The 13868-nt window shown below is 38.4% G+C and overlaps 1 protein-coding gene across 4 annotated transcripts in view; it reads right to left on the bottom strand.

Annotated features, from left to right (window-relative positions):
* Nucleotides 1-13868, bottom strand: part of LOC117303811 (LIM domain-binding protein 3-like) — a 53139-nt gene that overhangs the window by 21350 nt on the left and 17921 nt on the right. For 3 of the 4 annotated variants that reach the window (XM_033788177.1, XM_033788176.1, XM_033788174.1), the window contains exons 7-9: nucleotides 12970-13055; nucleotides 11816-11888; nucleotides 4107-4307 (exon numbers count right to left, since the gene is read on the bottom strand). In XM_033788177.1, the coding sequence (XP_033644068.1) occupies nucleotides 4107-4307; nucleotides 11816-11888; nucleotides 12970-13055 (360 nt within the window). The remainder of the gene's footprint in view (nucleotides 1-4106; nucleotides 4308-11815; nucleotides 11889-12969; nucleotides 13056-13868) is intronic. The other variant, XM_033788175.1, reaches the window with a different exon arrangement.

The raw sequence follows: 13868 nt of genomic DNA on the forward strand, positions 1-13868 counted from the left end.
TAATTCTTTTAAATCCTTTGATAGAAATTGGAAATTCCTTAAAGAGGCCGCTTTTTAGGGGCTATTCTCTCATTTTCTAAAAATGTAAAAAATAAAATTGTACGTTCTAAAATAAAATTGCAAAAAGTACTTAATGGCCTGACGTTTCGATCCTAGGCCATTAACTATTTTTTGCATTTATACTCTCGGTCCATTTGGTTGGTAAGTTATTTGCAACAGCTAATTCTATTTTCTCTAAAATAAAATTTATATAAAAATATTTTTAAAAAGCAACAAAATTCTTACGGAAGTTTGTTTTAAAATATTGAGCAATTACTTACTCAGTGACTTGTAATTTTGCTCATAACCAATACTGTACCAACCCATTAAAAAAAATCTTCCCTCTCGGTTAAACATAAAAGATCGATGAGACAAAACACATGGCACACTCATTCAGCTCATAATCAAATACAACGCTTCCAACCAGGGTTTGCTTTTTTTGCAGCCCGGGATCTGTCCTATGCCTTGAATTAGGTGCGCCATGCGAACATTCTAAGAATGCGAGTTATGCTGGCTGCACTTAACATGCAAGGGATTGACCCAACAAATCTCTGTATGAAAAGATAAAAGACCTTGCAAGGCTCGAAACGTCAGGTTAAATATTTTGTGTGCATTTGTACCCTAGGTTCTTTTGGTTGGTAAGTTGCTTGCAACAGCTTATTCCACAACACATCTGCGTGGACAGTTTCAGATTTTTGACCTTAACCTTTTTTCAGCGACTAGCTAGCGAAACCAGTTTCGAGAGAATTGTAAAAACTAATATTGACAACTATGATAAATCTCAGCAAGTGTCTATAAAATAGGTTGTTTGCTCCAAAAAAAGTATAGGCAACTTTATATCGCACAGTTTAACCGGAGAGAGGTCATTTTGCAATGATCAAGTCTACACCAAGTGATCAATAAATCATAATATATTGTACCTTCCCTTTCAGACAACCCCATATAAAGCTACCATCATATTGGTCATGTTCTCTAAGTGAACAGATGACAATTTGCATATATGCATTACTCCAAAATGGTACCAGACTATCTGCCACTCCCAGCCTCAGTTTGGGTTTCATTGATTTACATGTGACAACAAGATGGCAGCCTGACAAGGGTCTATAATAAACTATTACGGATACAATATGAACACATAATACACTAGACAGTAGAGGGCACTGTTTTGCCTCCTACCTAAGGCCTGGACTTGAAAAGCGTCCTTAAAGAAAAAGCTACACCAATAGAAACAGTGGAACTAAAAACGAATCACACAGCTTTTTAATCACCCAACTTGAAAATAAAACTTTGTCGAGAACAGGGCCCAATTTTAAAGAGCTGCTAAGAAAATAACATTGCTTAACAACTGTCTGCCACGCAGAAATGAGCAGGATACCAGTCACAAATTGTATATGTGACACAGTAGTTTGCCTGGTAACCTCATTTTGGTAGGCATATAATTTTGTTGTGCTTCGCCAGATTTTGAGCCTAAACAGCTCTTTGACATTGGACCTGTGCACAATTTTTCCACTTGAATTTTTTTGAGTCGATCCCCGGTAGCGTGGTATGATATCTTCGGCATAGCAGGAATGTCACATGACTGGCTCCACACGATTCCAAATGCGTTCATGCTCCCCCTTTCAATACAGCTGCACAGACATTTCTAGAACACTGTTTCCATTATTTTGTATTAAATAGAAATAATCGTTCTACAACTACTACCAGCCTGTGTTCGTGCTAAAAATACAGACAACGGACAAGGGAACGATAAACAAATATAACACCGAACTTCCCGCCCAAATTTTGCATTCTATACAAGACTAAGACTCAGTATTTGTGTTTAACTATGTATAGAAACCACACATAAACATTTCAACAATTCATAAATATTATGATCATTTAAAAGACAAAATGTTTGGGGAAAAAAATGTGCATATGAGCTACAAACACTCTACTCTTACGTTTCAAATTTTCATTACAAGTTTTATAATTGTCCAAGACCTGGGAAGTAAGAATTCAGAGAAGAATTAAAGGTGGAACGACTACTTGAGTTATTTCCTACTTATCTAAACTAATAAACAGCTAATTAAAAGGCAATTAAAAGGCAATTGTAGACTATGATGTTAAAAAACCGACTTCAGCAAAACAGTTCTGAACATTTCAACAGACATTCTGAAATAATTTAACCTCCGAATAGTTAATATTCAAAATTCAGTTTGGTTAATAAAAATTTACTTGGGTCAGCTTGAGGGATTTCCCCTAAAAAATATTTAAAGACCTACACATTTTCATTTCGTGCAAATTATAACAAAAAAAAGAACATTGAAATTCATACACGTAGGAGTAAAAGTTGGGATGCATCTGTTTTCAATTTTTATTCAGAGCAAGAATCTTGTCCTCTCACGGCACAGAAAAATGCTGTTATAGTCTGACTACTTTCACTTTCAGCTTAAAAAACAATAAAAATAAATAGGGAAGGCTTGGTTCAAGACATAACTAAGGAAAACGGAGCATACCATTCCTTTTTAGGGGGGAAGGTTTTAAAGGGAGGGAAGATTTTGTCAACTAGCAGCCATGGATCACCATTCAGCGATACTTGACGACGATTCTGACAAAGATTTCGTGAGACTTTTTTTCCATGGAGCGTTGCTGGTAGTCGCTGGCCGAACTCATGAAGCCTTCTATTCTTTTAGAAGATTAATTATCCGTAGATATCACACTAGCATCAGCTAATGAATTATTCAACACCTACATTTTCAAAAGCACCACCTAAAGTCAAGTCTACTATTACAAGCTTGCAAGGACAATACCATATGCAATGCCCTTTTTTATCAACATATATTTTCTACTTTTCTTGTTTATGTTCCCGTTCGACATGAAGTTAATTTTTTCCCTGAAGTAGAGAGTGCCAGAATCAAAACTACAGCCCTAATAAAAATCGGCACTGCCGAGTTTTCTTTGCTGTTCGAAAGGAAAATTTGACGCGAAACATCTGACATTTGGAAATGGACACAAATAGGGACGAGCAATCCTTTACATGTATCAAGATTCCGTCCACACCAGCTGGCTGCTGTTTGCGGGATTCAGCAAAGTAACAACCCTTAGACAACACCGAAGGAATCTCCCCTGACCTTAAATGTGACAACTCAGAATAAAGTAGGGGATTCTAGTCTTACTGCTGCTCTTGATGAAAGACCAACTTAAAGCAGATGCTGTTCACGATGTAAAGCGTTATCGTCATTTGCTTGTAATGTATAGTTGTGCAGCAATAGTTGCTTTAAACACTCCTTTTGAAATGAACATCTACTTGAAGCAGATACTTTTCACGTCATAAAAACACCAAACTATACAATCCTTTTGAAGTCCTACTAAGGAAATTTGCTTTTGGGTGTTATTGGTAAAAGCTGGTTAGCTTTTATTAGATTTTGCAAAATGTTGGTTACAAAATAATGAATTTGTGATTTACTTTTCTGGGTTTGTGTGTTTTGTTTTTAAGTGTTAGCCCTAGATATGCATGAGGGTTTTAGTGCATATTATGTAAATGATCGTCAGCATTAGACGTCAGTATATGAATTTGTGGCAATAATATTTTCAAATGGAGCCAAGATGGTGAGAGATTTTTACACCATGGCGAGAAATGTTTTGCGCAACAAATTTAATGAGCAGCTCAATGAAATGAAATAATTCTTCATAGCCAGATGCTGCGAAAATGGTACTGACGTAAAATTGGTGCTGATGTAAGAAAGTTGCTTTTACGATCTGTGGGTCGTTTTCAAAAGGTTGTTTTCAAGGTCATTATTTAGAGTTTAAAGGCTATTTTGAAATAAGCATTTAAGGTGTGACCTTTTAGAATGGTCATTTTAAAATAAGCCTTCAAAATATGACCCTAAAACAAATGACCTCACAAACGACCTTCTAGTAATAAACCATTAAACAAAGATGGAAGGACGTTATCAGCCACGACCTGAGATATGACCCATAAGTGCGCAGCTTCCATTTTGTTGTTTATTTGATCAGCGAAAGGGGAGAGATTATGATTGGTTTCTTTTAGTTTTAATAATGAAAAAAAAAGATGATTGATAACTTACTTGTCCTGGGGTGCACTGTAGTGTTGTTGAGCTGGCGGCTGGGATGGTTTGTAGTGTTGTTGAGCTGGCGGCTGGGATGGTTTGTAGTGTTGTGTGGCAGGAGGAGGGGGTGCGCTGTAGGGTTTTGCGGCAGGGGGAGCGCTGTGGTGCTGCGCCGTGGTCGGTTGGGACGAAGAGCCGTTGGTGTATGATGGGCTGCTGCTGGAATAGAAAACAAACCGATACAAATGCCCGTCCCAATAGGAAAGTGGTAACTATGTCTTGGTATCTTGGTGGTTGAGATATTTTAGGTAATATTTATGAGGTTTTTGGAAAGTTGTAGGTTCGAATCCTGGTTTGGCTGTTGAAATAAAATAGAAACTGATACAAATGCCCGTTCACAGAGGACAAAACCCGGCGGAAACTATCTTTGATATCTTGGTGGGATTTGATGTAATAAGAGGTGTTGGAAAGTTGTGGGTTCGAATCCCGGTTCGGCCGTAAGCTTTGACTGTTCAGTTTGAAGCAGAGCTTGCAGAATCGTTGAGTAGACAAAACCTAGTCCTCCGATGGATTGGCGGACACAAGTGGCGATTCATCAAATTGAGACAGAGTACCAGGAAGAAGGAGTTCCAGGGTAGCCTGGCTTTTGCAAATCTTCACTCAGCCCTACTCCCTGGAATGCATTAGATAATCATCCAAGTTTGAGCCCTGGAAGCCGACAGCAAAAAGTCTGATGGACCAAAGTCAACAACTACCCTGAGATCATGAGGCAATACGATAACACCAATGGCCAGCAAATAAGCATGAAGCTTGAAGACAAATCAGTCTGGTCCCCTTTCATGAAGTGACATTTACAACTACAAATGTACAGTCGTATACAGGGAACATGACAAAAATGGTGGCAGCTGGATACAAACTTGCCAAGAAACAAAAACATTATTTCCACAAATTCAACAGTCCATTTAATTTCTCCAAAACTCGGATGTGGTCATAGTCATACATGTTCAAGTATTGTGGAGCATTTTAAAATTAAATATTTTTATGGGAAGTCACACACACAAATGTTACATATGTTTGAGTTTACTCAATAAGAGTAAGTATTAGGAACAACCCGGTTTAAAATTGCACACTTAAAATAAATAGTTAAAAAACCTTATGAGCTATTTTTCTATAAAAAAAGATATACATAGATACCATAAATATCTTTCTACATATTATAAATACTATATTGTTATAGGTATATGATAATACCTTCTATTATGGTGTTACAATACTCTATATTTCATAAACTGTAAGAGTTTCAACTTCAAACTATTCCTATGACAAAACTTTGGTTGATTTCCTATGATTTCCTAAGGGAAGGTATATGCCTGGTTTTTGGAACAGTGCAATTGTATTTATCCCATACAATAGTAGATGTATAACAAATCTAACATGTGCAAATTTCATTTCAAAAGGTGGTCATTAATTGAGATACCCCCCCCCCCAAAAAAAAAAATCCGAAGCGAATATGTCCACCGGGAAGAACAATCCGCAGTAGGAATACACAATCTGAGAAACGTTTCTTCTCAGGTTCAAATTTTGGGCCTTAAAACAGATATCTTTTTACAGAACCACATAACTTCAAAGTGAAATTTTTCTCCAAATGCTTTATACTATCGAAAGCTGCTGTGGGCTTCTATAATAAACCAAAAGTTGTTATTGCCATTAATTTGATGAATGTTTACCAAATGTATACCTTCCCTTTAAGACAGAGAATAGGCACAGAATCCACACAAAAACCATGGTCTCCCAGAGAAGGTACAATATATTACCAAAGTGACACAAAATATCACTTGTTGAAGAGCATCTGCAATAAACTTCAGTCACAAACAAATTGTCTATTACTTTTGAATTTCAGACTGGAAGACTGCGCAAAAACAAAACCTTGGAATCAATTTACATTCTTCCATGAAAGATATTGGTTGACAATTAGAAGATTGAGCATAACCTTTCAAAAGGTCACATGACAAAAGGTCAAATGTCCTGTCACAGACAGTGTACCAGCTGGCATTGTATTTAACTAAAGGGTAAAAGTATGGTTACCACTTTTCCAAAAACAAAATGGCCACTGCACTGGTTTCCTGTATTAACGGTGCTGCATTATTATCTACATGAACTGCTGTACATAAACCAGTGTACTACACCTATGTCACGCATACTCTATCCCCATGAGGGCAGTACAACTGTTGAATTTTTGGCATGATTTCAAATTCAGAGTTTTAAGAATCTTCCGGGAAAACAAATCAAAACAAAATTTCCTTTCTCAGCTCCGCAGCACTGGTTGTCTCCACTCAAAATTAAACAGATACCAACAATATTTTTCTGAAATCCAAAAAGTTTCAGTGATTTTCTTCTTCTTTTTCTTCATCAAAATTGCTAGAAGTATACATTATGCAAATATGGCAACAATGTGGCAATTTTTTTTTTGAGGCAAGACTATAAATTGACAAAGCATACAAAATCAGACACACAAATAAAAAGTCAAAGACAACTTACGTTTTGTGACAGTAGCACCATACAACACACACGATCCACTACAAACATGTAAACGTCTTTTCTCAGAAAATTAAATATTTTAAGAGGGGGTTGAAATCGGATACGATTAAAAAATAAATAACTTGGACGGAGACTGAGTTCTATCACCAGACGATGTAGAAATCAGACTGGGCATGGTTCCTGAATCGGTCGACCATCATCGCCAAGCGACAAACATTCCTCCTTGACTTCTGGCATTTACAGAACCTCTCCGCACATGCGTGGTACCGATTAAGTATCACTGGTGACCGGTATTTGAGATACCCAGCTTGTCAGATTTAAAGATGAGCGATCTATTAAGGCTGTGGGTTTGGGGCGACCAGGGGTGGATTTCACAAAGAGTGAAGACTAGTCTTATCTAGAGTCAGGATGAGCTACTGGTCCCAACTTAGGACTAGACTTAAGTATATAACTCCTATATATTCCTGGGACTAGTCCTTAAGTTACCTTCATGAAACCGACCCCAGGGCATCTAAGGAGTGTATTTGTCTTGGTTTAAAGTTATATTGCTCGGACTTTTTTCATTGAATACAAAAATGGTTTTAGCCCAAGCCAAAAGCACCTAATCCAAGGCAACGTGTCATTTATTTTAATTTTAGGAATTGAACCAAGATTGTGAAGTCCCTTTAAAACCTGACAATGCTAGAACACAGCTGGTAATTTATCTCTCAATCTTCATGTAAAATAAAAGGGAACCAGTAAAGCGATACGGCTAAATAAATACAATTTTTAACTGGTAACATATATGAAATTGCGACCTCGTAATAAAGAGCCACAGAAACAATTCTCAAATCAATTTTATCTTCTGACGATTAATTTTTAACAAAATCGAAATATTGTCATCTTCAAATCTGTACTGCCCCTTTAAGCTCTATGCAACTGTCAACCATGAATTCCTTAAATACTTTCTGAGCCACGATCTTTCGGTATTCCCTTTGAACTTGGGTTAAAGTCAAAACTCTCACCATGGAAAGTCCACGCTTCATGTTTCTATAACATTTTATTCTCCGAGAGACATAGAAAATTCTTCAGAACTTGAGATTGTCTGTCATTTCAAAGACTCTAGTCTGTACAATTGCAGGACAAAATATTATAAAATATTACTATCTTGGTCTTGTACCCAAGCTTCATTCATCTACCACTATAAAACATACATCTCAAGGCACTTCAAGGTTTTTGTGACTAAATTGTTACCCAACTATTCTGAATACATAGGCCTACTTATTGCATAGGTTTGATAAATATTCTTTAATAAATAAATAAATCACAGCAGTACTCTAGAATGTCATTGACTTAGGAAAACTTTGTGGCCAATCAGCAGCTCTTTTGCACAAACACACTCATTTTCTGACTCTGGGTCGATTTGATTGGCTCCTTTGGATGTTGCCTCCTTGTGATTGGGCAGAAAGGCCCCTGAATCAGCATAGCAATAAATGCCAGTGGCAACTGTTTTGCATAAGCTCCCTCTTTTGGCTGACTCTCTCTCCTTCTGATTGGTCGCTTTGTGTTCCAGCTTGTTGCTGATTGGATGAAGGGGCCCCTGAACCAGCACAGGCAGCTTTACCAATTCCTGCCGATAGAGGGCAGAAGGGGAGAGAGTCAGCACAAAGAGTGAAGTTTGGTCTTGTTTAAAACATCTTTTCATTCCAGGGTCAAAGGTCATCGAGGTATCTGTAGCAATCACAGCATGCACCCTCTTACCCCGCTCCTAAAAGGGCTCAACAAGGACAAACTATCTTTAACTTAACTTAAAAATTTGAATCTGAGAAAGACTTCAGGCCAGAGCCTTTCTCTCATCAGACATCCTAAAGTGAAAAAAAAAATTGAACAAGGGTTTTTTTCTTTCGTTCATTATTTTCAGGGAACTTCGATGTCTAATAAAGCGAACACTTTCACATGTTTATTATTTTATCCATAGTTGGGATACACCGAGTCAGACCACTAGTCCTTAACAATTACCAAACGTGTTCAGTGCCTTGAAAACAATTTGGAAAGATCCAGCAGTTTAAAAGTTCACCAGCGACAAGGAAGAAATAAACAAGCTTAATCTTATTTGTCGAAGTAAGAGAATGTTTTGTTATCGTCTACATTCAGCTGAATATTGGTTACAGCATTATGATTTTTTTAAGAGAACATTCCAATGTATGAGTTTTAATAAACACGCCACATCATCTGCCTCTTTAAGTTTCAACTAATTTTATGGCAAAGCATCAAATGATCCTTTCGGTTTAGGACTACTGTTTACTTTCATATAAACATTCTTATTTTGATCTGGCAAATTGAAATAAGAATCCACGATTTGGAAACAAGTTTCTCACCTAAGAGTCAATACTCAGGGATGTGATAGGCTGTTGAGGAAAAAAATCTAAACCATTCTGAGCACAAAGCGCGAAACTTGCATGCAAGCTCGAAAAATAGCGAGCACGAAGCCCAATATCACGATTTATTTTTGGTTTTAAAAACCCTTCTCTGCAATCTGGGGGTTATATAATTGTTTTAACCTTTTTTATTTATTTTTTTATTTATTTTTTATTTTTATTGATCTTTAAAAAAAAAAGGTTGGGAGAAAAAAAAAAACACTGGCACTCTTTTTCGATCGGTTATACAAATATATCACATCCCTAAAATGCTTCCGACAAAACAAGTCTTCAGGACAGTTGGTTTCATGCAGAAATCTTCAGGACTTTTGTTTTCTTGCAGAAAAGTTTCTCAGATCAAAAATGTTTTTTGTATCCCTCTCCATAAAACAACATCCCTTTAAAGAAAATCATTTCTCAAGATGTTTAACATCAACAGCTGCAGTGCTTCTCTTTCCAATTAAGTTTCCATAGCCATTAATATTTGGAGTAATTACCAAAGGTATACCCTCCCTTTAAGAAATCCCTGTATTTGTATAGTCTGGTCTGCCTTGAAGTGTATAGTGACCCAGACTTAATTTAAGGTCTTGTAAAAACACATTGGGGGGATTTACACTCCGATGATTAAGAAATGGCAGGAGATATTTTTAACGGATGATTCATCTTTGACATATGTATGCACGACATTCCCAAACTGACACTCTGAGGTCAAACATATAATTAACTTTAAAGGGAAGGTATCCTTTAGTAAAGAGACTAGGCATAGCTAGGTAAAATCAAAAGTAAAATACTTGACTCCACAAAATGGCGTGCCGTGTTACGTGTCAGTTCAAAATGTATAAGGAAAACTGAAAGTTTTGAGGCATTTTTGTTTGGATCATTATAATTCTACTTTTCGAGGGTCGTGGGTTCGAATCCCACCCGAGTAACATGCCTGTGATATTTTTTCACAGGACTCGGGAAAGTACTGAGTATACAGTGCTAACACACATCGGTGTATGGGTAAAAAAAAAAAAAAAAAAAAAAAAAAACAATTCTACTTTTAAAACATGAAAAGTGACAGCCTAACTGTCCCAGGTCTCTGGCAGAAAGGGCCAGTCCCTTAATAGCAAGCAACATTCAACGCCTCTTGTGCTTTCTTCTCATGGAGCTGACTGAGATTCCTGAGATCCTCCGTCGACAAAAATTATCCCCCACACCAAGAGGATGTTTTCAACAACTGCCAAATTCCTCCTCTGCAGCCGATCTAAAGACGGCCTCCAAAAAATTACTTAATTTTCTCTTTTTTTATGGTCGACCCCGGTCTTATAGCTGACAATTTCTCTCGCTGCGTGATAACCTGACTGGGTTCGTTACGTGGTTACCGTGACAAAGGTACCAAGAACTGTATGTGATAAATACTTATCCATGGCAGGGTACCAACTGTCTAAACTGATAATCGAATGCCTTATTTTTTATTTATTTTTACTTCAGCAAACCAGGTGTGTCTGAGCTGGTAAACTGGAGTATTAATGTTAAAATTATGCAGGAATGTTGTATCCCTTGGTTGTAGGGCACTAGCTGAAATGAATGCCATCTTTGTAGACTACAGGGAACCAACTGTGTCTGAGTTGGTGACCCGTTGAAATAGGGCAGACGCCCTTAAAGAAGAGAACCCATAAGGGTCTTGGTTTCTTTACCAGTAAGGTTGAGGCAAAACACATCTCTTGAGTGTTTTGGGACACCTTCGGATGAGATCAACACGTACGTAAGAACTGATTATTTCCAGTATCTTGAACTTTTTTACGGGATGTGAAGTAAGTTTTAATCCATCGAGCATCCATTGTACATGTAGCACATCCACAATCAACACAAGCAGGCTTCGAATTACTCACCAGAAGGACTTATTAATTGGAGCAAGCGCCATGAGCACTTTCGTGAATAACGGCGCTATAAAAGACGTCAATTTTATTAGAAGTACATGAAGTAATGACCAGCGACGCGACCAGGATTCGAACCCACTTTCTGGATTGTTGACGATTCCGTTCGACAGTCAGGTTTGACCCCAACGATGTAATCCAAGACGGAAGGGGGAACCAAACAGCAGTATTGCATCAAAATTGGTTCAATCCAAAGCTAACTGGAGTTGCACTCAAACCCCCAAATTAATGCTTTTGAAGCTGTTGAAACTTGGGTATATAACTAACTCAACCACCAAGATACCCAAACAGAATCAAGGGTACAACAGTAATACAAATTAAGCAGTTTGTAACCTTGGCCCTTTTCGAAACGACGGATTCAGCTTTGGATTAGGCTCTGGCTAGCTTGGCCCCGCCGGTTGTTTTGACAATTGTGCGTGCTTTGCATATACGCGCTCAGGGCTTCAGACGAGAGAACTGAGCCTCAAGGCGAATCCAAAGCCGAAGCCATGGTTTGGAAAAGAGCCATAGAATGAAAAGGCAAAAATTTAACAACAGAGCGGCCATCTTTGTCTACTTGTAGTTCCCACCATCAGCAATGAGATAACTACTGTTTCATCCTCCAATGACTGGGACCAGACTATTCTCTTGAAGTGACAACATGGTTATTGATTGTATTTTTTTTGGGGGGGGGGGGATCAGGGAATTTGTGGTTGTTTGTGTGCATACTCCATGTTGCTAGGCATCAGGCTTTTCCACTAGCACTTGGCCAGAGGACCACTGCTAAAAGAATGCTAGTCTGGTGCCATCAGATATCAGTATCAACTAGTGTACTTCAGAATGAAACAAGACAAAGATGGGCGCTGTTGATGTTATACAATGTAATCTGTCTTACCCAGCTGATGCGTCCATACGTGCTTGCCTCTCACAGTTGTGGCAGTACTCCTTCCCTTGAACAGTGAAGAATCCTGAGGTGGCGGGGGAAAAAATGAGATAGAATAAAAACCAAAATGACACACTAAAATACTCTTCAGTCTCCTGACGATGACTAGAGCAGGCTAAGACCGTGTCGTAAACGACAGCTACGGCTTTGGCTAGATTTCCTTGTCATTGTGCGTTGAAGTATAGAACGTCCTTAGCAACACCCTTAGAAACAGTCATAGCTATAGCTGCTATTTCGGATATGGCCAAAATAAGGTTTGCCGTGACACCATGAAACAAATCTCTTTTGTGAGTAGTGTTGGCTCTGAGAAGGGCCAAGTACTGCAGGTTTAGTCAAAATGTTGTGACCAATTAAGAGAACTCACTGCTTGGCAGTGAAGTTTTTATTTTATGTATCGCCCAACTCATAAGGCTTGACGACCACTTCAAGATGAGGACTTCACTTAACTGATTTGGGCTATCGACCCAAACTGCCACCAGGGGCACGTTGCCACCAACTCCTGGGGCTGATTACAGGGTGTACCCCTTCACTGACCGTAAGGATGTAGGCATGGGTGTCATCCATTAGGGGCCTGCAGCCGCATTCACAAAACGCAAGGATTAATCCTATCTCGAGTTAGGACGAGTAACTCATCCTAACTTAGGATGGGTGAAATGTGTCCTAACCTCTTTGGATACAGATTTTAACTCGTCCTAAGTCCTAAGATCAATCTTAGTTTGGAAGAGTTTGGTGAAACCGATGGCTGGTTGGTAGAGCAGAATGAACTACATGTACCTTCCATCTTTTTTGAAGCAATTATGGTTTACCTTTCTCAAGGACACAATGGGAGACTTTCTGGGACGATAGAGGGCAGCAGACTTACCGGGTAAATCCATTGTTCTCAGAATTATGCGCATGTTCAGAACTACGTAAACAATGGAAATTTACCCGGTATGTCTGCTGCCACCTAGCGTTGGAAAGTCTCCTATTGTCCTGACCGGGATCCGAATCCAAACTCTGCTGCTGACAGCACCAGGGCATGGATCCAGTGAACTAGACTGCTCTGCCACGACACGCCACATAATGAAATGAAATCGGACGAGAGGGATACATTAATAGGATCTTACCCTTGTTCTTGAGAGGGCCGTCGCACATGTAACAGATGAAGCACTCTGGGTGGAGAGTCTTATCTTTGGCTTTCAGGACTGGTCCACTGCAAAAAGGAAGAAGTATTTATTGACTAAAAATAAAACTGATTATTGATAAAGTAAAATGGTTACAGCATGAAAGCCAATTGCATAATAAGCCTTGTTCATACTTCCTGCAAATGCGATGCAAATTTTGACATCATACAATCGCATCAAATAATTCACAATTGTTGAAATGTGTTCAACTCCTGCGAAACATTCGCTGCCAAAAGAGCCATGTGACATCAAAATTTGCTTCAATTTTGAAAATTGACGGCACAATGACGGGCTTGATCACAGCTTAAATTTGAATTCCTCACGACTAAATCGACAGTCGCTACGCCACATGATTTGGGGCACGCTTTTGCATAGTTGCATAAGAGACAGTGAACACCCATACACAGTTTTGAATGAATAAGTATGCCACAATGGTAACAGGGAATGCTCATCTGGAGGTTGCTTTACGAAGGCTTTCCCAGTGGGCAAGGTTCATCTTTTTTCTATTTCCAGACTTAAGGAATCTTAAGGCCATTTCCCGAGAGCGCCAGTCCTTGAGTAATGGGCCCTGGTTGTCTGTCACTTGCGATTATTTAACAAGCTTTCACAAGGCTTTTTTGCTAAACTGTCCTCAATTGAACAGAGCTTGAAAGCCATTGGACACTTTCGGAACAGAAAAGAAATTAAAAGTTCACAGATTTACAAATAACTTACAGGGTTTACAGAAGGTAATGGTGAAAGACTTCTCTTGAAATATTATTCCATGAAATGCTTTACTTTTTAAGAAAACATTAAAACAATATAAATTCTCGATATCGAGAATTACCTATTTATTTTAAACA

This window comes from Asterias rubens, chromosome 20 (assembly GCF_902459465.1).
Source record: "Asterias rubens chromosome 20, eAstRub1.3, whole genome shotgun sequence".
Classification (NCBI taxonomy): domain Eukaryota; kingdom Metazoa; phylum Echinodermata; class Asteroidea; order Forcipulatida; family Asteriidae; genus Asterias; species Asterias rubens.